Source organism: Cynocephalus volans, chromosome 8, assembly GCF_027409185.1.
Source record: "Cynocephalus volans isolate mCynVol1 chromosome 8, mCynVol1.pri, whole genome shotgun sequence".
Taxonomy (NCBI): domain Eukaryota; kingdom Metazoa; phylum Chordata; class Mammalia; order Dermoptera; family Cynocephalidae; genus Cynocephalus; species Cynocephalus volans.
Genome location: NC_084467.1, coordinates 6,422,040 through 6,445,759, shown reverse-complemented (window position 1 = coordinate 6,445,759; position 23,720 = coordinate 6,422,040). Strand labels below are relative to the sequence as shown.

At 51.1% G+C, this 23,720-nt stretch overlaps 1 protein-coding gene across 4 annotated transcripts in view; it reads left to right on the top strand.

The window, feature by feature from the left end:
* RERE (arginine-glutamic acid dipeptide repeats) overlaps nucleotides 1-23,146 on the top strand; it is a 397,225-nt gene extending 374,079 nt beyond the window's left edge. For 3 of the 4 annotated variants that reach the window (XM_063107114.1, XM_063107116.1, XM_063107117.1), the window contains 11 exons: nucleotides 9,947-10,109; nucleotides 11,051-11,143; nucleotides 11,654-11,853; nucleotides 13,101-13,262; nucleotides 13,785-13,898; nucleotides 14,150-15,504; nucleotides 15,627-15,843; nucleotides 16,618-17,341; nucleotides 18,959-19,105; nucleotides 19,676-19,856; nucleotides 20,383-23,146. In XM_063107114.1, coding sequence (XP_062963184.1) covers nucleotides 9,947-10,109; nucleotides 11,051-11,143; nucleotides 11,654-11,853; nucleotides 13,101-13,262; nucleotides 13,785-13,898; nucleotides 14,150-15,504; nucleotides 15,627-15,843; nucleotides 16,618-17,341; nucleotides 18,959-19,105; nucleotides 19,676-19,856; nucleotides 20,383-20,416 — 3,390 coding nt within the window. In that variant the 3' untranslated portion in view covers nucleotides 20,417-23,146. The remainder of the gene's footprint in view (nucleotides 1-9,946; nucleotides 10,110-11,050; nucleotides 11,144-11,653; nucleotides 11,854-13,100; nucleotides 13,263-13,784; nucleotides 13,899-14,149; nucleotides 15,505-15,626; nucleotides 15,844-16,617; nucleotides 17,342-18,958; nucleotides 19,106-19,675; nucleotides 19,857-20,382) is intronic. The other variant, XM_063107115.1, reaches the window with a different exon arrangement.
* Nucleotides 23,147-23,720: the final 574 nt, after the last annotated feature.

The following is a 23,720-nucleotide window of genomic DNA, read 5'->3' as shown; positions in this document are numbered from 1 at the left end:
TAGATGCTTCTAGCTGGAGATAATTTGGAAAGATGCTTTGTAGTCTATAGCACATGCAAAAGTCTTTTCTTGGGCAGAGCTCTTATCCCATTAGGGACTCTCTCCCTTGTCTAGACTCAAACATCACTGCTTTTGGATCAAGAGGCAGGTAAAATCTGCTTATTGGCACATATCTGGGACTTACGTTGCCTTGAGCCAGAAGTAGGCCAGAGGGCTTCTCCTGTAGCGTAAGCTGGTGGATGGCTTGAGGCATGGCGAGTAGGTCCCAATGTCTCTCTGACATAGTCCGTAGAGTGTTCTTGGCGTGGAAAGCAGGAAATATTTCCCTAGGCTTGTGCATAATTCTGATTCTGCACTTGTGTCTATCAAATATGCTTCTGATCTTGGTACCCCTGAAGTTTGCTTCAAGCAGGTACAGTTCTGTAATTCATGGGTGCTGGGGTGGGGGGTACACTCTGAGGCAGGAAGGCTGGCAGCCTGTTGCGATCAGGAACGCACAGTGGTCTTTTGCACTTCTCAGCCACAACTGTTGAAGGTCCCGGTAGGAGGTCCAAGATGCTATACATTAAACTCCGGAGATCAAATTTTGAGCCTCTGGCTTAAAAACACCTAGATGGCTATATTCTCTTAGTTCTTTAAAAACTATGGTTATCAAAGTTTTTAGAGAAGCAGCATAACAGATGGTTAAGAGCATTAGACTCTGGAACCAGACCCCCAGGTCTGGCACTTGAAATTGTGTGAGCTTGGCCACATGACTTCAACTCTGTGCCTCAGTTGCTTCATTTGTGAATGAAGGATAATGAAAGTATTTACCTATTAGTGTGTCTATGAGGATTAAATATATGAAGATATGGAAAGCATGTATTTATAGTGCTTAACTATATGTCATATAGATTTCATAGCTCAGTAAAAGGTGGTGTGTTCGTTTGTTTATAAATAAAGCCACTGAGTGAGGAAGTGTTAGAAGTGATTCCAAAGACTGACATTGTGGATAACATTTTTACTGGCCCACGAGAAATAAAACAACAATAACGATATAGTCATTTTCCTAACACTAAATATAATCAAATTAAAGAACGCTTCTTACTCAGAGGTTAAATCTATCTTTCCTACTTGTTTGGAGATAAAATGTATTTTCGTTTATGAAATAATTCATGAGGCAGTCATTTCTGCTGACCTTACTTGGTCAAAAATAAAAAACTGGCAGTCCTATATCTATTTCTCAAAAGCTTTATCCTTTTAGAGTTCATTTCAGATGAGTGTTAATCCTCAGGAAATGCTCATTCCATCAAATGTTTGCTGTATACTTATTATGTTTCAGATGTTGTCCTAGACCTTTGGGGTGCTCACAGATGAAACACAGACTTTGGGCTCATTCGTGGTTACAGGCTAGGGGAGAGCCCGTATGTACCAGGGGAGAGGCAAGAATGAAAAGTAAAGGAGTAAAAATGACATCATCATGACGTCCAGTGGTTGCGGGAAAGGGGTGAAGGAAAGTCTTCAAGGAAAAGAAGGTGACGCCTATGAGGAACTGAGCTCTGAGTGATGAGGAGGACTCGGACCCGGACACTGCAGAGAGTGGGTGGTGAGGGGTTCATGGACTCCACCATGCAGGCAGAAGGGAAGCACTGAGGGACAGCAAACTGGCTTTGTATTTGGCATAAGCCAGAGGCCAAGAGAGGTGGGGAATGTGGTGGAAAGGTCTTCTGGGGTCAAAGAGAAAGCCTGGAAGAAGTGGTGGAGCAGCTAGGCCTTTGGTGGTCTGGAGAAGGAGTGACAAGGTATAACCGCTGGAATTTGGGAAGACTAACCTAGTCTGTGTGCAGGAGGGGACAGGCCAGCCCAGGGAAGGGCTGTAGCAGGACCTCAAGTCTGGGCATCTGAGTGGAGGTGTGGGGCCAGAGGTAGGATCAACAGGTGACTGAGGTCAGCAACCAAAACAACATGAGGTTTAGGAAACCTCATTACAGTTTTGGTGAAAAATGTGGACTATTCCAATTCCCTTGCAGATGTAGTACAAATGTACAAATGTAGTGGTAATAATTATTTTAAAAAAAATTTTTTTAACCTGCTCAACTAGGATTTTTTTTTTTTTTTTTTTTTTTCTTTCTTAACCTTACACAGAGTACCTGGTTCGGGAATGTCTCTATAAGCATCTTAGTCTGACCAAGTCGTAAGGAGGGATTGCCTTGCAGGGAAACAGGCTGCCTCCTCTCTGGGGCTTCTTGCTGGGTGGTATGTTAGATCAGGGGCCCTTCCAGCCTCTTGAATGCAGGAGGCTGTGATTCCAGAATACCTCTTCTCTGCTGTGTGCCTTCAAGAATAACAAAGGAAGGAGCCCAGGAGAACACTGCTTCAATTACAAGAGTCATTACTGGAAGTCAACCGGTTGCCTGCTGAAAAAAGGTCTGTAGATGGTGGCTGCTCCTAAACATAGCTGATGGTTCCACCAGTGCCCAGCTTCTCACCTCAGATTTTCTGAACAGTTGTCAGATCTAGCTCTTGAATCGTCAGGGAGTGAAAGGAAAGAATGATTTGCATTGAATTCTGTGCCACGAAATTTTACTAACTGGCTTCACTACCCTTGAATTAGTAGTTTTTGCCAAGAAACAATGCAGGTGTAATTCCCAGGCGGAAGTGGATGTGGAGATTGGAAGAGCTGACCCCAGCTGCAGAGGTACGTGCTGTATGTAGATAGAACAGCACTTCCAGGGACAGTGTCACATGCAGACTTCCCTGGGCCTGTCATAGCCAGAGCTCATGTCCTAATGGCTGTGGCCACTCTCTGGGCCCGGGGTTGGGGAAGCAGCTCTACACTATGTCTCTCTCTTCCTACCCTTACTTAAGTTTGGGGCCTCATTTTGTAATTATTCATTGCTTGCTGGAACTTCTTCCTGGAAAAATACACCTTAAAAATAAGTTTTAGATCTCTTTGCTCCAAAAAGTAAGCGGTAGGTTTCTTCATCTCCCTTACCTGGACCACCAAAGAAGGAGCCAGATGATAACTGTAGGGCATTTTTTTCAAACAAGAGTTTTAGCATGGAACAGCACTTTGGTTGTAACTAATTGCATATTAATACTGAGATTTAAGGCATTGTATAGAGATTATTTAGCCACTCTTTCTCTAAGTACTCATGTTAAAATTTGTATTTAGGACAGGAACAGATAATCATGTGTCTTAAAGAATTAAGGTAATAATTTCCTGTAAATGCCTACTTTCTAACCCCTCAATGGTGTATGTCAATTGTGTGCAGAGGTGTGCATTCCTAGCCCTGCCCCGTGGTGGGGGTGGTGGGGACAGCCACCCCCATCATGTAATTACAGTAAGCTCAGCTGACACTGGCAGGTGGGGCTGAAGGGCCTGTAAAATAGCTTCAGAAAGAAGCTGTATTTATAATCCCATTATCCATGAACAGCCTCTAGGCCTGCCTCCCCATCCCCATCTCTCCTACTTTCTCCTCCTTTTTAGTAGGCGGTACTTGGACCAGAAGGGGTGTCTCTGGAAGTTCTGGTGGTAAAGAAGAAATGAGCTTTAGCCTTCCCTCACCAGGGGAGCGAGGCTGGAGCCCGGGCGCTATGGTACGGTGACCTGGGTTAGATTCCTTCCTGCCTGCCCACCTCTCCCTCTGCCTGGCATGTACAAAGAAGCAGGACACGGGTATTCCAGAGCCTGTGCTAACATAGCTGTAAGGCCAGCAGTCCTCATTCTTTTTTGCTGGTCGTAGAACCATGTTATGAGAGTGGAAGATAAAGGAATGCTCATCTGTGCACTGAACTGAGGAGGGTGGGGGGGGTGGGTAGGGTTTTTTCCAAAAGACCAAGGCCTTCCTTGGCTTGTAAAGAAATGACCCAATAATAGATGGCAGGCTGCTGGCACCCAGAACTCTGTGGGCTGAGGTCCCCAAAGCTCATATTCTACCATGCCTGCACACCCTCCTCAGGGGTTGTCTGGACTTCTTTGGGTGATGTGGTAATAATTACAAAAACATTTTTTTTCGACTCAATCTTGGCTTATGCTTCTTAATATGAGACAACAATAACTGTTGCTGCCTTCACATCATCCTCCCAGAGAGTCCTGTCTGAGGAGTTAGTGCTGGGCTAAGGCATAAGAGAACCTGGGACTGAGGGAGCTCTTTGCTCCTGTACCTGATGCTGAGTACAGACGTGCTTGCTAAGAATGAGCCTTTGATACTCCAAGTGTTTCCAGTGCCTTCCCTTTTCAATAATCTCTTCTGTACTTTCACTCCCCGACAGTCACTTAAGAGAGAGAAAACATGTAGCTTATCTAACTTTAAAAAAAGAATTATTTTTTAATTGGGCAGGACACATTACAGGTTCTCTTCCCGTAGCATTGCAGTACTTGAGGGAAATTAAATCACAGTTGTGTTTGATGGCAGCATTCTAGCTTACCAAATGCCTGCGGTTAAATTGACCAGCTTGTGAGACAGGAAGGAGACCTGCAGCAGGGCTGTCAGCTCCCACCTCCGGCCCCTAGAACATAGCAGCAAAGCTGGGCCCAGCTATACCAGCAGATTTTGTACCTGAAATGGGTACAGGCTGCCTTAAGAGGTAAGCAGCCTGACTGCCCAGGCAACAGAGGAAGCTCTCATAAGGACTGTGCTGACATTTTATGTGATGTGTGAGTGAGCTTGATAAGACTTGCAGCCTCACCCCAGAGGACCCAAAAGTAAAGTGGTGGCTAAGGAGGAGGAAGCGGCCAAGATCAGCAGGCCTCTGGATTACTGCAGTGGGCTGCCATAGAGCTGTCCCCCATTGGTCCTGGAGTTAGCCTGACTCTGTTAGCACTCTTGCTTTCTTCTCTTCTCGAGGCCCCAACCCCACCCAGATTGCGTTGCGCTAAAGCTTATTTCTTCTTCCCCGCTCTGTTCTTCTGTGCGTGGCACTCCCTTCCCCTTGTTTTTCTTTTCATGGAAAATGAGAGGAACCCGATGGTGCTTATTTTTGTAATCCTGACTGAGTGTGTAGCCTGGGAAGACACCTCTGCTGGGTGAAGACCCTGCCTCCTAAATCAAGGAGCTAAGCTCTTGTAATTACCAGTGGTTTTTTGCATGCGACCTGTGGGGAGAATCCAGTATACCACCCTCCACACACACACCAAAAGAAAAAGGAAAGTATATGGAAAGAGAATCTGCTAAATATAGACCAATGGATTTGAGCACTTCTCTTGGCAAGAGCTGCAGCCCATAATGCTGTCAATTGGAGATGACTTCGCCCCCTTTCCTTTCCTTTTTTTGCCCAGGCACTAAACCAGTTTAGTTCCTCATGCTGTGTGCAATTATAGTACCGAGATGTAAGATGTGTTGACTGTGAGACCTTGTTGAGAGGTGAGGTGAGAGCATCAGGAACAAAATGATCATTATAGGCTATTCATGTCAACAGCATTTATACCTCTGTGTTTGCTTGCAAGCAAAAGCAGGAGCTAATTTGCAAGGCTGCCTTTGTGAAGCTGCCTTTTGATCAATGATTGCCTGTGTTAATGTTTCAGTTAGCTATTGATTTCTGCAACAGCTTTTGTTCCTGAATTTATGTGCAGCGGGTCTCTGCAGCACACACTATGCATGTTTGATTAAAGTTCAATTGACTTCATTCCTGGTGAGGCCGATAGCTGCTTCACTCCCTGTTTGTAGAACCAAAGCTCTCTCCGACGTGTTCTTTTGTTTCTGCACAAGACCTAGCCACCCATGCAGCCACCAATATGCTGTTTCTAATCCTCCTAGATTCGCTCCATTCCAATGTTTAATCCCTTGGTAGACATTACAGTGGTTGAGAGGCAGCTAATAATAAAACCTGGCCTGGATTTGTTGTTGTTTTTTAATCAACTTTATTGACATATAATTGGTATACATGCCATATATGGTATGTATACCATAAAAATGCACCCACTTTAAGCGCACAGTTCAATGAGTTTTGACAACTGTATACCTCCATGTAAATAGCACCACAGCCAACTTATAGAATACTTTTATCAACTCCAAAATGTTCATTCCAGCCCTTTTGCAGGTAGTTTTCTGTCCCCAACCCTCCATGCTCTAGGCAACCACTAATTTGCTTTTTGTGGTTATAGATTTGCCTTTTCTAGAATGGAATCATACAGTAAGCACCCTTTGGGGTCTGGCTGCTTTTATTGCACATGATATTTTTGAGATTCATCCATGCTATTGCATATGTCAATACTTTGTTCCTTTTAATTGCCAAGTATTCAGTGACAGGTATATAATAATCCATTTATCTGCTCTCCTGGTCATGGGCAGTTGGGTTTTTCCAGTTAGGGGCAGTTAAGAATAAAGTTTTTGTGAGCATTTATATAAAAGTCTTTGTATGAACATGTTTTTATTTCTTTTGGGTAAAACACCTAAGAGTGGAATTACTGGGTCATATGGTAGATGTCATCTGCCAAACAGTTTTTACAGAGTGATTTGACCATTTTACATTTCCACCACCAGCGTCTGAGAGTTCTAGGCACTCCTACACCTTCCTGGATTTTACGTTTATATTCTTTCATTTTCTCATCAATTATGATTGCAGACCTGTGGAGGAGGGACCTTCTTGCCTTGTCATTTCAATCCTGGGCACGTAGATGAAAAAAACCTGTTCTGGACTCCTTATTCTCGTTTAAACACTATTCCTTAAGTGTTGACAAAAAGTTGATGTTGATTTCAATGTTAGGTTTCTTTCTCTTTTTTTGGCATCTGGCCGTTTAGGGGATCCAAACCCTTGACTTTGGTGTTACAACTCTACTGTAACCAGCTGAGCTAACCAGCCAGCCCTATGTTAGGCTTCTTTCTTTTGGGTCTTGATTATCTCACATCCTAGCAGAGGACATGGTACAGGAGTAAGGGTTGAAAGTGCCAACCTGGATTTTCCTGAGCCTTTTTTCTTTCTGGTGTCTGGTGTTTGACTAGTTTCTTAGCCTCACTGAACTCTGGCTTCTCTTTTTTTAATCTGCAAGTTATGCTGTCTTTTAAAACATTGGCAACTTTTTCAGAACATCCATATTTGAGAAATAGAAATAATCAATTGTAAGTGTGTGAGGCAACATTGTGTTGTCAAATGCTGTTTAGAAACATCAGGGTGGCTGCTCTTTAGCAACTTTCAAGTAAGACGGTGAGGCTTGTCAGAGACTCGGGGAGCACCTTCCCACCTGATTATCTCTCCCATTTTTGGTCCTTTCTCCTGTTGCTTCTTCTTGCATCCCAGGCTTCTTTCATTTGTTGGCTCCTAAAATGACTTGGACTAAAGGAGGAGGTAGAAGGAACCACTTTGGATTTTTTCTCATTCTTCTTTCAAGCTTTGGAATTGGGCTGTGATTTATTGTACCAGTTGCCCTTTTGAACTGGTGGCGCATGCCATTCTGAGGAAGTATTTCAAGGGTGACTGTGACCTGCTTTGACTTGTGTTCCGTATTGTCTTATAGGAAACCCGGAGCCAGGTCAGTTTTATGTCAACAGAAGTCTCTTAATCCCCTAGCATATTTATGAGTCTGTTCCCGCCAGCCAACACCAAAGCATCAGTACAGATAAATGCATTTCTGAGCCAGGAATGTAGGAAGTAAAGTGTTAGGAGCCAGGAGGTTCACAGGTCATGACCTTAGGGGCTCAGGATGCTCTAGTCACCACAGGGACAGTTGGAGCCTGCATTTGTAGACAGCAGGTGATAGAAAAACAGATCAGAAATTCCAACCGCAGTTTCTACATTTTCCCTTATGGTTCAGTTACCATTTCATGGAACCGAGGGATGGAGACATGCGGGCACATGTGCGGACATGAGTGAGCTTGTCCTTGGAGGCTGGTCCCTGGCCTCACTGGCCTAGGGTTGTGCTTCACCTGTTGAGAAGTGGCAGTCACTACTAGCATTTTGTGAAGTTTTGGGAAGGTTGAAACACATCCACTGCTGCAAGACACATGTGCTGTGGCTTATCTAGTTGTTTTAGTCCATTTATGTTGCTTATAACAAAATACCTGGAACTGAGTGATTTATAAAGAAAATGAAATTTATTGCTTATAGTTTCTGAGGCTGGGAAGTCCGAAGTCCCTCTGGTGGTGGTGACAGTGACCCAGGGGTCTCACATTGCAAGGTGGTGGAAGCAGAGAAAGAACAGAGAGAGAGACAGACAGACTCTCCTCTTCTTTTAAAGCCCTCAGAACCACGCCCCTCACCACCATTTTTAATCCATTTACACAATCCTACAATCCAATCACCTCTTCACGGCCCCACCTTACGATTACCATAATAGGATTTCCCACCCTCTTAACAGTCACAGTGGGGGCTAAGTTTCTAACACATAAAACTTGGGAGATACAATTCAAGTTTCATTGAGTTTTGGGGGGACAAAATTCAATCCACTACACTAGGACAGTCAGGAGTTCTCGCACCACCACCTTCCTGTAAGGGTCTGGTGACAGCTGTGGTCCCACTTGCTGAACAGTGCACAGGCATAGAACCCAGCACTGGGCAGTAAGTGCTCAGCACACCTGTGTCATCTGCCTTGGCCCCTGCTCCTGTCATCATTCTCCAAGGCCGTTTTCTTTGGGGGGTGTTTTTGGTGAAACCTGGTCTGATTGGGTACTCAAGGTCAATCACAAGACCTTGTTGCAGGGAATCTACACCTCTTTGCCTGGTTTGTCTATTTTAGTCTTTACAAGACTGATCTTTCTAGCTAGATCTTATGTCACTGGAGAAGAAATTCTTTGCCTTCTCTTTTTCTGGCTTTTCCATTCACAAGACAGTGAGCATTAGGTGAGGCAAAGTGGTACAGATACTCAGGGCACTTCCCAGGATCCAGTAGTGGTAGTCTGCCAAGTTAACTGACTTAATTAGAGAAGAACAGTGTGATCTAGGCACTCTCATTTATGTGATTTTTTTTTTTTTTTTAATTCCAGGTAAAGAGACTTATCTTGGGATTAAGGACTCACAGCTTACAAACTTGGTCTTTAGTGAGCCAGCGTTAGTGAAACATGCCATTTGTATGTAGGGTGAGACAGGAGCCTGTGGAGCCCTTGAGGGGGTGAGGGTGCCAAAGGTTCCCTTTTTTTAAATAGTTGCATTTGTTGTATTTTCAAGAAGATGTCTTGCCTTCCTTTCTTTTGCCATAAAGGCTGACTTTGTGACATGTGACATTTCATCTCTGTATCAGCACTGCTGTGTGTCTGTCTCCTCTTCGTCTGTCTTTGTAACGCCCAGTCCTTGCCTTCAGGACTTCGTGCCAGTTTGTCCAGATGCAGGCTTTCAGACTGGGGTGGGTGGAGATAGAGCACTCTTCCTGGGGATGTCATCTCTGTTCTTCCAGGGGGCATGGCCTCTGTTCTTTTGGGGATGTGGTCTGTTCTTCCTGGGGGTATGGTTTCTCTCCTTCTTGTCCCTCTGCTTGGCCCTCAGTCCCACCACCTTGACTGTTTGCTTTGGTTGGTTAGTTGTTTCTGGGGTAGCCTAACTAGCCAGGCATTTCATTCTATCACCTGTGTTATTTCACTGGAATGCTATGAAGAAAACATCCTCTGTGTATGCAGACTTACACAGACAGACACACACACACCCAGAACATAAGCTCCCTGCGGGCGGGAATTGTCTCTCTTTTTGTCTGTTGATGATGTGCCTACATAGCTTACATCAGCGCTGGTGTCCAGCACATAGTGGACACCTGACAAATACTTGTTGATGGGTGAGTCTTCTTGGTGTCTAGAAGGTACACTTCTCTGGGCTGAGGAGACAGGCCCCTCTGGTACAGCCCAGGCATAGCTCAGCAGCTGTGGTCTTTGACCAAGCCCAATTCCCCTCATGACTCCAGGAGCAGACTGCTCACTGTTTTGTGTCCAGTACAGCTGTCACACACCCAGCTTTCTGCTCCCACAGAGCAGGGCATGGTGGAGTGTGGAAAAGCCGAAGCCCTCTGCACGCTTCCCTCACGGCCAGCCCTTCGTTCTTGCAGGGGGAGCTGATCACTTTCTATTACTACTGGAAGAAAACCCCTGAAGCAGCCAGCTCCCGGGCCCATCGCAGGCACCGCCGGCAGGCCGTGTTCAGGAGGATTAAGACTCGCACTGCATCCACCCCTGTCAGCACACCCTCCAGGCCCCCCTCCAGTGAATTCTGTAAGTGGAGAGTCTTAGCACCACAAAGGGTAATGGGAGACTATTCACACACGGTGTGCATGCGTGTGTGTGTGTGCGTGTGCGTGTGTGCGTGTGCGCGTGCGTGTGTGTGTGCGTGTGTGTGTGTGTGTGTGTGTGTGTGGTCCAACCTAAATGTAGCACTGATGGGGAGGGGAGGGGGGGATTCAGTATGGAGAGTTTTAAGAATTATTCTTACATTTTAACATTTGTAATACACTCAACAGTATTTTCAGTTTTTACAAAAATTTAACTCTTGGCCTTGGCCTGAGGTGTTTTTGGCCTTGGCCTGAAGCAGTTTTCCACTTAGTGGATGACGCACTGTTTGAGTTCACATTGCATTTATATTTTGGTAATAATAAAATCAGATTAGGACTTTCTTCTTTTTTCTTCTGCTTTACCAAGATCCTCTTCATCCCAGTGTGGCAGGCAATCTAATATGATAATATAGCCCACACCTCTCACTAGAACTGGCCTAGGACACTTGACTTGAGGGTCGCCTGTGTTGCACATGCAGACAACCAGAGATAGCCTAGTAGGTGGGGGGACTCAGTAGAGATGAATGCCTCAGGCTGTCTGACTGTGTCTTCAGGGAAGCAGCATGGATGCACCTTTCCCAGTTCAGATTCACAGCATGGGCATTCTTGCCTGCCACCCTGGGATTCAGGTGTGACATCAGCCCTCATAAATCTGGCAGGGTGGGCCCTTGAGTCCTGCTCCTCACATGCAAGCTCTTTGTTCTGGTGATTGGCCCTCAGAAACTCAAAGGGATCCTCCACGAACACTGTCCCCTCTCAGCCTGTGGAGCCACTCTGACTGGTGGCTCAGAGCCTGGGGCAGGCCACAAGTGACATGGTGGCCCTTGGTCTTGACTGAGCATAATGGTGTCTCCCCCACCCCCACTGTGTGCCCGCCATGCCCAGTGGACCTGAGTTCAGCCAGCGAGGATGACTTCGACAGTGAGGACAGTGAGCAGGAGCTGAAGGGGTACGCCTGCCGCCACTGCTTCACCACCAGTAAGTGCCCTCGTCGCGCCCCCGGGGTGGTGGACAGGGCGCACATTCACTTGGCCGGGCCGGGCCGGGCCGGGCTCAGGCACTTCCGGGTGCTGAACATTTCATGCATCAAATTGGGAGCCTGCCCAGGGCAGAAATTGATTTGACATTTGTATTGTGCTTTGGGGTTACTTGGGAAAGTTGAAAATCTTTATTTTACTTCATTCTTCCTCTTAGTACTGACTAGTATGCAGGATGGACTTGCTCAAGCTGGTGGGGACAGGGTGCCTGTGGTTCCTGGGAGCTTGCTGCCAGCTCCTGCTGTGTGCTCAAGATGAGGTGGGGCAGTGGAGTCTCCTGAAACCTTTTCCCAGCCCCAGGGAGAGCAGGGCAGCACCAGCCCTGGTTGAGTAGCACGTGTCTGTCCGAGCCCAGTGCTGCATGGTCTGGTGGTACTAGGGTCGGGCAGAGCCCACAGAAGGGCCCCTCTGCCCAGATGTCCAAGGTTGGCACCCCCCCTTCCTCATGCAGCCTCCAAAGACTGGCACCACGGGGGCCGTGAGAACATCCTGCTCTGCACCGACTGCCGCATCCACTTCAAGAAATACGGCGAGCTCCCGCCCATCGAGAAGCCTGTGGACCCCCCACCATTTATGTTCAAACCCGTCAAGGAGGAGGATGATGGGCTCAGTGGGAAACATAGCATGAGGACGAGGCGGAGTCGGGGCTCGGTGAGTCCCCATCATCCGCAGGGCTCCTGACAACTTCTCCAGTTTCCTGGGATGCTTGGGGGCTTGTGCCCACCAGGGGGAGGAAGTGAAGAGTTTTCCTTTGCTAGAGAAACAGACCCTTGAGGTGAAATGCTTTGCCCAAAGGCAGTAGCTGTGTCTGTGGGGCTGGGAAGAGCACTCTGTTCTCTCCTTTGGGGGTTCATGGGGTGCGTGTCCCAAGCCTGGTTGCACAGAGAGCACTTCAGCCTTGGTTTCTGGCTCACTGCAGGCTCTACAAGTCTCAGAACTTCTTCTGGCCTGTGGGCTGGTCAGCTCTAGGATGGCATATCTCTGCTATTTTAAACTTGCAGGCTCTTTGGGGTTTTGTTTTGCTTTGTTTTAATGTTTGATCCTGTTTTAGAAACTTCTGGTATATCTTTCTACTCACTGCATAGCCCCTTTTATAAAGAGACTTTGTTTCCCAGGTTGAAAATATAGCAGGGACTTTGGGAGAGAGATTTTTCCAGGTTTGGGGCAGAGGATACTGACAGGGTATTTCCCTCTAGCACTGGCCTCCCTGGTGGCCCTTCTGGCAGGTGGGTGGGACTGTCCACTTTCTCGGGCCTCTAACATCCTAGCAAGGTTGCTGGCAGCCTGGCCACTGCTTGCTCAGAAGGGAACAGGTGAACCAGCCTTAACCACTGCACTCTAATCTCTTCTGAGCCCTTGTGGCTTTGCAGAAACATGCTGAAGTGTTCAGTGGTTTTAGGAGCTGAGCTACATTATTTAACAGCTTCATCTTTCTCGATCACTTCCCATCCTGTCAGGATAAATTCACAAGTGTTTGACTTGGTTTGGTTTGATTTGGTTGGGGGAGTGGGCAGTTACATGGAACAAGCAGAAGGGTGAGGTGCTCTAGAGATGGCCTGGTGTGTCAGAGTGGACAGCCCCTGCTGACTTCCTGCTGCTCAGAAAGTCTCATTCTTGTCCAGCACCCGGCATTCAGGCCAGTCCCTCGGGATAAGTGCTTTGGGTTTGATTTGCTGTCATCTCTGTGTGGAGCCGCCGTTCACACAACTCCTCACCTCGCTGCATGCTGACCCCTATGCAGCACAGAACAGGCAGGGCACCTGTTGTTTGCCAGGGGCTGGGATTCGCTGTGATGCTGGTGGTGGGGTCTGCTCTCCCACTCCTTCTGGGTTGGACTCAGCGCAACCCACATGGGAACTGTGAGTCCAGGCTCATCAGCCTCCTGTTTGGGTGCACAGATGTCTACACTACGCAGTGGTCGGAAGAAGCAGCCAGCCAGCCCTGATGGTCGCACCTCACCCATCAATGAAGATATCCGTTCTAGCGGCCGGAACTCCCCCAGCGCTGCCAGCACCTCCAGCAATGACAGTAAAGCAGAGACAGTGAAGAAGTCAGCCAAGGTCAGGTGCTGGGTAGGGAAAGTGGGGCTACTCAGTCCCTTCCTCACATTAAAGCTGGGTTGCTGGGGGCCGAGCCCGTGGCGCACTTGGTAGAGTGCTGCGCTGGCAGCGCGGCGACGCTCCCGCCGCGGGTTCGGATCCTATATAGGACTGACCGCTGCACTCACTGGCTGAGTGCCGGTCACGAAAAAACGACAAAAAAAAAAAAAAAAAAGCTGGGTTGCTGGAGCTGATGTTCAGTTCTTAGCACTGACCTCTGAGGGCCACCTCTGCCTTGAGCTTCCCAAGGCCTCAGAGGCGGGGGTGGGGGGTGGTTGGAAAGGCTTCCTCCCCCAACTTATTCCCATCCCCATATACTTGTTCCTTCCTGGTCCTAGTTGGCCCCTTCCAGAGCTTTCTTGCTCTGGGGAAGGAATCAGAATGAGGGAACAAAGTGTCCTCAAACAGTCATTATTTCCCTACTGAGGCTGATGGGACATCCTCTCTTGGCCTGATTGTTCCTCGTGGGCTTTCCTACTCCAGAAGGTGAAGGAGGAAGCTTCGTCCCCTCTTAAGAGCACCAAGCGCCAGCGCGAGAAGGTGGCCTCTGACACGGATGAGGCTGACAGGACCAGCTCCAAGAAGACAAAAACCCAGGTGAGCTTTGCAGCTGAGCCCTGTTTACTAACGCTGGCAGCTCATGCCCCTTGATAATCCCCCAGGATGGTGTGGGGAAAGGGGCTAGAGTGGCCCTTGACACTTGCTGGCTCGGGGCAGGACCTGTGGTCCCAGGGGCCAAACTTGCTGCTTCATCTTTATAGACTTGATTGTGTGCCCAGTGCTAGCAACATGGAGCAGAGAGGGCTCTGCTCTTCTAGGGCTTCCATCTCTCCCTTCTCTGGCTCTAGGAGATCAGCCGGCCCAACTCACCATCTGAAGGCGAGGGAGAAAGTTCGGACAGTCGTAGCATCAACGATGAGGGCAGTAGTGACCCCAAAGACATCGACCAGGACAATCGCAGCACGTCCCCCAGCATCCCCAGCCCCCAGGACAATGAGAGTGACTCAGACTCATCAGCCCAGCAGCAGATGCTGCAGGCCCAGCCCCCAGCCTTGCAGGCTCCCAGTGGGGCCACCCCAGGTCCCTCCACAGCCCCTCCAGGAACACCCCAGCTGCCCACGCCAGGGCCCACGCCTGCTGCCTCTGCACTCCCTCCACAGGGCTCCCCCGCAGCCTCCCAGCCCCCTAATCAGCCACAGGCTCCAGTGGTGCCTGCTCCCCACACTCATATCCAGCAAGCGCCTGCCCTGCATCCGCAGCGGCTGCCCTCCCCGCATCCCCCGCTGCAGCCTCTGACCGGGCCGGCTGGCCAGACCTCTGCCCCGCCTCACACCCAGCCCACCCTGCACAGTCAGGGCCCACCTGGACCTCACAGCCTGCAGGCCGGGCCCCTGTTGCAGCACCCAGGCCCCCCTCAGCCCTTTGGCCTCCCTCCCCAGGCATCCCAAGGCCAGCCCCCTCTGGGGGCCGCCCCAGCGGCAGCTCACCCCCATGCCACCCTGCAGCTCCCAGCCGCTCAGTCAGCGCTGCAGCCCCAGCCACCCCCACGGGAGCAGCCCCTGCCGCCCGCACCCTTGTCCATGCCTCACATCAAGCCCCCCCCCACCACACCCATCCCCCAGCTGCCAGCACCACAGGCCCACAAGCACCCGCCTCACCTCTCGGGGCCCTCACCCTTCTCCATGAATGCCAACCTGCCACCCCCTCCAGCCCTGAAGCCTCTGAGCTCCCTGTCCACACACCACCCCCCTTCAGCCCACCCACCGCCCCTGCAGCTCATGCCTCAGAGCCAGCCATTGCCTTCCTCCCCCGCCCAGCCCCCCGGGCTGACCCAGACCCAGAGCCTGCCCCCTCCTGCTGCCTCCCACCCCCCTGCAGGCCTCCACCAGGTGCCCCCCCAGCCCCCATTCGCTCAGCACCCCTTTGTCCCTGGGGGCCCTCCTCCCATCACCCCTCCGACCTGTCCCTCAACCTCCACCCCACCCGCGGGACCCAGCACCTCAGCCCAGCCACCCTGCTCTACTGCGGTTTCCTCGGGAGGCAGCATGCCAGGGGGGCCATCGTGCCCACTCCCCACCGTCCAGATCAAGGAGGAGGCTCTGGACGATGCTGAGGAGCCTGAGAGTCCCCCTCCCCCACCAAGGAGCCCGTCCCCTGAACCCACTGTGGTGGACACTCCCAGCCATGCCAGCCAGTCAGCCAGGTATCAGTTCCTGGAGATTTGGGTCCGGGTGGGGCAAAGGCGAGCTGGGCGGGTGGGCTTCGGCGGGAGGCAGCGCAGGCGCAGCTCAGGCAGTAGCCCCCAGCGAGAGATGTGCCTCTTAGGTTCTACAAACACCTGGACCGGGGTTACAACTCATGTGCGCGGACAGACCTGTACTTCATGCCTCTGGCCGGGTCCAAACTGGCCAAGAAGAGAGAGGAGGCCATTGAGAAGGCCAAGCGAGAGGCCGAGCAGAAAGCCCGGGAGGAGCGTGAGCGCGAGAAGGAGAAGGAGAAGGAGCGGGAACGCGAGCGCGAGCGGGAGGCCGAGCGGGCCGCTGTGAGTGCTGGGCGCGGGAGCACACAGGGCCACCCAGCGTGGCCCGACGCTGCCTGCTTGGTCTCACGGCAGCTGGAGGGTTGGCTGCTGTTCACACCCTATCCCTAGGCTTTGCCACCAAGCACTGCACATCCCTGACTGCGCCAGCAGGCCCTGGCTCGTTCACAGCAGTGACTTGGTGTCTGCCTGCATGAGGGCTTTTGAGGAAAGGGCCTGTCCTTTCTCTGTAGCCTGGGGGCTTGTCTCCCCCACATGATCGAAGGAGCCAGAGAGAAATGTGAGTGAAGGACCTGGGAGGAGAAGCAGGCACTCAGGGCAGTAGCCAGGCCAGCTGGACCCCTCCAGCAGCCCTGCCCTCTCAGGGGCTGGGTCACCCAGCACCTGCTTCTGCAGGTGGGGGAAAGAGTAGCCAGCCGGTGACATGGTGTGAGGACCTCGTGGTGAGCCTCCTGGCCTACTGGGCTCCCTTGTACACACTCCCACCCTGGCTCACTCTCACAGGCACCTTCCCTTGTGACCTGTGTTGTTTCACAGGTACACAGCCATCTAGGACACAAAGGGAGCTGTGGTACAAACACAACTCTGTCACAGCAGGGGCTGGACCACATCCTGGTGCCTGGCCATGGCTAGGGCCGGGTCTCCATGTTGGGATGGGGGAACCTGATTGAACTCCCAGCAAAGGATGGGAGCAGGCCACGGCCCACCTCCACGGTGAGCACCAGGCACAGACCCCTGGGCAGCTCAGCTACCCCCTCACACTCTCCTTTCCTTCAGCAGAAAGCATCCAGCTCGGCACACGAAGGCCGCCTCAGCGACCCCCAGCTCGGTGGTCCCGGCCACATGCGGCCATCCTTCGAGCCTCCACCAACTACCATCGCTGCCGTGCCCCCATACATCGGGCCCGACACGCCTGCCCTTCGGACTCTGAGCGAGTACGCTCGGCCTCACGTCATGTCACCCACCAATCGCAATCACCCCTTCTATATGCCCCTCAATCCTGCTGACCCCCTGCTGGCCTACCACATGCCTGGCCTCTACAATGTGGACCCCACCATCCGCGAGCGGGAGCTCCGCGAGCGCGAGATCCGGGAGCGGGAGATCCGGGAGCGCGAGCTGCGGGAGAGGATGAAGCCGGGCTTCGAGGTGAAGCCCCCAGAGCTGGATCCCCTGCACCCAGCCACCAACCCTATGGAGCACTTCGCCCGGCACAGCGCCCTTACCATACCCCCCACTGCCGGTCCCCACCCTTTCGCTTCCTTCCACCCGGGCTTGAACCCCTTGGAGAGGGAGAGACTGGCCCTGGCGGGCCCCCAGCTGCGGCCCGAGATGAGCTACCCTGACAGATTGGCGGCAGAGCGCATCCATGCGGAGCGCATGGCATCACTGACCAGCGACCCCCTGGCCCGGCTGCAGATGTTCAACGTGACCCCGCACCACCACCAGCACTCTCACATCCACTCCCACCTCCACCTGCACCAGCAGGATCCCCTCCACCAAGGTGGGTGCCCTAGCTGGGGTGGAGTGGGAAGAAGGCACAGAGGGGCCATAGGGGCTGACTAGAGACAGCCACTGGCCAGGAGCAGAGAGTGTTCTTTCTGAATGAATCCCTAACTCCTGGCAGATCTTAGGCTGTTGGGGATTACTTCTTTCTCTGTCACAGACAGCCCCATCTCTGTGCAGCCCTCTGATCCAGAGCTGCAAGGTCCAGAAAGCTGCAGTGCCCGGGCCCCTCTGCATACAGCTCCTGGTGAAGCTGAGGTTCTTGGCCCCATGCCGGGGGTGGAGGGAAGAGGCCTGAGCTCACTGGGAAGGTTGAGGACAGTAGGGCAGGGCCTTGTGGCCTTCGGAGCCAGGGAAGGTACAGATGGAGGCATCAGGCTACCCAAGGAAGCTACAGGTTGTTGTTTAGCGAGAACTTAACGGAGCAGTCCTCTGTTCTTTTGAGGAACGGGGTTAGGGCTTCTTGCTTTGACCAAGTGCTGTGGGCTGACTTGCCTGGCCAGGGCTGCCCAGTCCTGTCCACTCTGGGAACAGGAGCTTCCGAAGGTCCACTGTGTGGTCAGCTTAGGGGGAAGACTGGTCTGAGGCAGAGGCGGGCACAGCCGGCTCCCTCTGCAGCCCGGCAAGATGGGCTAGGAGGGAGTCTGGCTGTGCTTAAGAGCAGGCAAGTGTGCCTACACCAGGGGACAAGGGCCTGCGTGGAAGGCCTGTGGCACAGCCTGCACACCTCCCTTCCCTGTGGGCAAACCTCTAGCGCCAGGCAGAGGAACGGCAGACAGAGCAAGGCCCAGAGGCAGGGAGGGCAGTTCCTATCCACGTACCAGCCCTGATTCACAGGAGAGCGTTCACCGTCGTGGTCTTGCCTCCTGAAGCTTTGATGCCACTTGGTGCGGGCCTTATTAGGATCAGTGTAACTGTGTGTGAGGACAGGCAGCCATCTGTTCATTCACGCATTGCTTATCCGTTCAGCATATGTACACTGAGCACCTGGGATGTGCATGGCACAGGTTTAGGTGCAGGCAAAACCCTATCCACATTGCACCTCCCAATTTGGGGAGACAGTAAAATTGTGCCAGGACATGAAGAGTGGTGAGTGAGTGTTCTGAAGAAAGATAAATCCAGAGAAGGGGATCAGGAGAACGGCTGAGAGCAGGGAAGCAGGCTGGTGTTCTAGAGAGGGCTGTCAGGAAAGGCTGGCTGCAGGGGGTCTCTGAGGGAAAGGGCGAGCAGCTGGCATTCGGGGACGGACAGCTGCAGAGTCCCAAGGCGGCGCTGGAGACAGCAGTGCTGAAAGCCCCACCAGCGATGGTGCAGCAGGGTTGGACCATAGTGACATTTGGTGCCAGCAGAGAAGAGAGTGGTGCTGAGCTGAGCCCGGGCCGCAGCGCTGCACTGAGTGGGAGGAGGAAGTGGGTGTGAAGATGGTGGCTCCTGCTTCCCACTCTCCGGCCTCTCACTGAAGGTGGTGGGGCGGCCACTTCAGGGCAGGAGTTTTTGGTGACCAGGAGCCTATGTGGAGGAGGAGAAAGTCACAGGTAATGTAGCCAAGGAAAGTGAACGTGGAAGAGCACCAGAGCTGTGTGCCACCTGCATCTGGCCTTTGGTCCTTTTTCAGGTTCAGCAGGCCCCGTCCACCCGCTGGTTGACCCCCTGACCGCTGGCCCTCACCTGGCTCGCTTCCCCTACCCGCCTGGCACCCTCCCCAATCCTCTACTTGGACAGCCCCCCCATGAGCATGAGATGCTTCGTCATCCAGTTTTTGGTAAGAATTCACCTGGGGGAGGGCAGGAGTCCTGTGTGAGAGTTGGGGGCAGGTCTGTCTGCTGTCCTGTTGGTTCGCCCATTTACATGTTGAACAGTTGTGGGTCCCTGCCCATGTGCAGGGCATCCACGTGGGAACAAGGCAGGCAAACTCCTGCTCTCAGAGGACAGGAGGGTGCCTAATAGAAGGCTTGCTGGGTGGCAAGAGTTGCAGAGGCACCTCATTTAGATGGAGGGCTCGGGGAGGCCATCCTGAAGAAGCCCTTAGACTGAGGCCCGGGGTATGAGCAGCAGGGGTCTGGGCAGAGTCCAGGCAGCAGGATCAGTGGGCACTACTGTGGGCCTTCCCTCTGCAGGGAAGCCTCTTGCCCCTCACCTTGGTGAGTGCTTTCTGCACAGCCTGGGAAGGACTGGCTTGACTCCCAGAGCCAGCAGTGCCCGGCACTGAGTGGGCTCTCTCCTGACTTCCCTGCCTGTCATTAGACCTGTGTTGCCCTTTTGCTGTGGCAGCACTCCTGCTAGGTCACTCCTCTGGCTGCTTCTGTAGCAGAGGCTGTTTTGTGTTTGGCAGGTACCCCCTACCCCCGAGACCTGCCTGGGGCCATCCCACCCCCCATGTCAGCGGCCCACCAGCTGCAGGCCATGCATGCCCAGTCGGCCGAGCTGCAGAGACTGGCCATGGAGCAGCAGTGGCTGCACGGACACCCCCACATGCACGGTGGCCACCTACCAAGTCAGGAAGATTATTACAGGTGAGGAAGGGGGGGGGGCCTGTCTGCCACATGTACCCTGTAACAGCCAGTGCCAGGCTGCTCCCCGGAGCTCTAGAGGGCACCCCCATGGAGCCACCCCAGAGCAGGTCTGTGCATAGCAACCCATGCCAGACTGGGAAACCATTTGAGTCCCACTCTTCATTCTGGCAGTAGGACCGTGAAGTCGGAAAGTAGGCTTCCACCTGGAATTTGCCACTTTTTAGGAGGTCAGGCCTTCAAACCAAGCTGTCCTAGAGAAAGCCTGCCATTAGTAATGGCAGAGGGAGGGGAAATTCTGGGGATGTCTGCATCTATTGATAGGAGGAACAGAGGAAGGGAGGTGAGGGCTAGGTCAGGTATATGGGAGGCTGCTGGGTCAGGGTTGGGGTTTGCCTCGATGGGGTCCTTGCCAGCAGGCATCTGGACCCCTGAGCTACCTGCTTATCACCCTCAGGGTGCTCAAAGCCTACCTGATCCTCCTGCCCAGGCCTAATATCAAATATTCTTTCCTTTCTTTTCTCTCCAGTCGACTGAAGAAAGAAGGTGACAAGCAGTTATAAGTTATTTATTTGTTAACGCTGGCTGTGGAAACCCCAATTCTTGGGGGGAGAAACAGGACTTTTTACATACAATAGGAGCTGCAAAAGCAAAATGATTATCTTCTAAAGATTTCTTTATATATTTAAAAACCCCACAACTAAAAATGTATCTGCATAAATAGTGTTCGTTTGTCGAGAGGATTACCTGAGACTGGTTTGGGTCTCCCTGCATGACAGTCCCCCAGAAACTTAGTGAGTCCTGGATTGGGCTGAACATTTGGAAAACTCCCCTGCAGTCTTGGGGTTGGCTTTAGTTCTCTTCTCCTTGATTTCTCAGTAGGTGCTAGGATCCAGTTCGTACCCTTCACTGTGCGTGCAGACACACTCAGTTACGTGTGTTCCAAAACCCACAAGGTTTGCAGATAGGTGGCATATGATATGAGTTTGGAATCCAAGAGCTATAATTTTTAAAAAATCTTTTATTTTAATACATTGTAGGAAATCTTCATAATTTGAGAAAGTTCTGCAGCATGGCTTTTTACGTCTGTAAATAAATTTTAGAACAGCCTTTTTTTCCTTCCACGAACTATTATTCTGATCTATTTTTTCCAGCCATGTCACTAATTGTGAATTCCTACCAGCTATTGACAGAATACAGAGTTGATTTTTTAATAAAAAGTTATATATAATTATCCCTTTAATTAAAGGGAGCAGATGGGCGTGACTAATTGCAAACAGGCAAAAGCTTGGGACTAGGTTTGGTCACGGTAGTGAGCATCCAGGGGTTTGTAGGGACAATGTTACAAACTGTTTTGCTGCTTTGATTTTCACTTTTGTCTGCTCCTTGCATGCGTCTGGCCAGAGGTGCAGACGTCTGTTAGATTGAACTTCTTTTATTTCCCACAAAGAGTGCAGGAGTTAAATGTTCACTTTCTGTTCCCCGATGTCCCCATCGTTCTGTCTCTGAGGTATAGAAAGCACATGTTTATGTGTGTCTGATTGTAGATTTCCTTGTAGGTTTCTGTGCACACATATTTGATTGTTTTGGATGAATTGCCTTTTTCAGTATCCTAAAAATTTCATAAATGTTTTAGAAAATTCAAGAAAGTGATTCCATACAAGTAAGTCAGCACAAGAAAGACCCAGGACATATGCTTGCCAAAGGAATCTTTTAGAAATCTGCCTTTTCATGGGCATCATCATTTGGATCTTCGTGGTGAGGACCAAGCCACATCGTCCTTGTCGCAGACTGAGGCTGCCTTTGAGTGAGGGAGACCCTGGAGTTAACACTGCTGTGGGTGGCACCCTGCTTTCCCCCTCAGAGCAGGTCTGTGCATGGCGACCCGCACCAGAGTGGGAAAGCATTTGAGTCCCACTCTTCAGCCTGGCAGTAGGAAGGTGAAGTCGGAAAGCAGGCTTCCACCTGGGAGGTGCCCCTTTTTAGGTCAGGCCTTCAGAGCCAAGCTGTGCTGGAGAGAGCCTGCCATTACTTTCTAGGTTGCTGATGTGATATACTTTCTCTGAAGCAGAGGGAGGGGAAATTCTGGGGATGTCTGCGTCTAATCAAGGAGGCCTCTGCCAGGACATGACCTCTTCCAATCCTCTCTCAGGCTCTCAAGGGCTGTTTCTGCCATTGTATGTCACATCCAAGAATTGTCGGATGAGAGACCACACTGTGGGTCAAGAGACACAAAGTACATCCAGGACCCAGGCTGCACAGGGGTGGGAAGAGAGGCTAATAGTTTCACCCAGAAACCAGCAGGTATCAAATGCTGGTTCCAGATTCAAACCTGCATTGCGGCATTTCCAGTTTCTATTAAAACCAAGTTTCGTGTCAGTTGGGACAGATAGGATTGTTTTGTCTGTTGAAAATGTTTGTAGTTTTTTTATTTCATTTTTTCTCATTCCATTTCTGCCTTAACTTTAGTTCCCCAGGGGTTGCAAGCTCAAAGTAGCCCTTTGTCATCAAACTTCTGGCTGTGTTGGCACGGAGGCATTAGTTTCCTTCTGTGGGTGGTGATGTGCCATCTAGGCTGGTCTGTTCTGCGAGGTTCCCTTCTCTGTGGCTCTGAGGCCTCTTCTTGCTGGGCTCTGGATGAGCAGACTCCTGCACCCATGCCACCACCCTGTTTTTGTTTTTGTTTTTGTTTTCTTTCTTTTTGGTAGAGCGCAATATCTACCATTCAGTTAAACTTTCTTTATCTCCTCTATCATCCATTTTTCCAAAGAAGAGAAAGTGAAGTACTTTGAAGTCTGTACTTGAAAACTGTCTTGAAGGTGTTTTCTTGTTATGTTTTGGGTTTCTCCCCATATCCCGAGGTAAAGCACTGAGATTCTTTTATTAAAAAAACCCACAGCCTGAAACCTGCACCTGATCAACTACAGTTTGTTTAGGAGGCTCCAGAACTTTGTGGTGTCTCTGAAGCCCAACCACTTGGTTTCCTTTGGGATTTTCCTTCCTTTTGTTTGAAGTTTGGTTTTGCTTTTCTGTGTCTTGTATGTATCTTGTTCAGTGTCGTCAGGGTTGAGCTTCACGTGTCACTGCAGCAGAAGCAGAGCAGGTGCACATTCTGATTTGCTATGTTTATATATATCTTGAAGCTAAATGTATATATGAGTAGTTTGCCATGAGATGACACAGTGTAAACAGAGTAGACACCCAAAATCGTGACTTCTGTGTTCTCTCCATTTGAGTATTTTGTAATTTTTTTGAAATATTTGTGGACATAAATAAAACCAAGCTACACTACACCTGGATGTTGTCCAGTGCACTGTCTCATTCCTGGAGAGTGGCTGGGGGTCCTGGCTGTTGACCCTACCCTAAGGCCCCCAGAGTGGGGCAGGGGCAGAGGGAGGGTCTCCTGTTTGCTGCTGCTGGGTACTCTGCTTATCTCCCAAAGCAGTTTCCAAAAAGATCCATGCCTGTGCTGCCTGGGAAGAAGGATTTCTCTGGTGAGTACACTTGCTCTCTGGGGATGCTCCCCAAGCAGCAGGATGGGCCCTGGGGGGCACTGACACTGGGACAAAGAACACCCCCCTTTCTGCCATTCAGCCCACACCTCTGTGATGTGTGGATGTCCTCCAGGGTGTATGGGCATGGGGCTCCTTACCCGGTGGTGAGAGGCTTGAGCATCTATTGGTCCAGTGGCTTTCCGCTCCTGGCTGATCTGCCTTGTACCCTCTCTGCCTCTCCCTGAGGATGCATCCCAGCCGCAATGGGGCTCTTACCCACTGAAGGTGCAGTAAGTGGCCTGCAGGGCGTGGATGTGGCCACAAGGGGACAGCAGTCATCACAATGGCTCCAGGCTGTGGTTTCAAAGCCTAG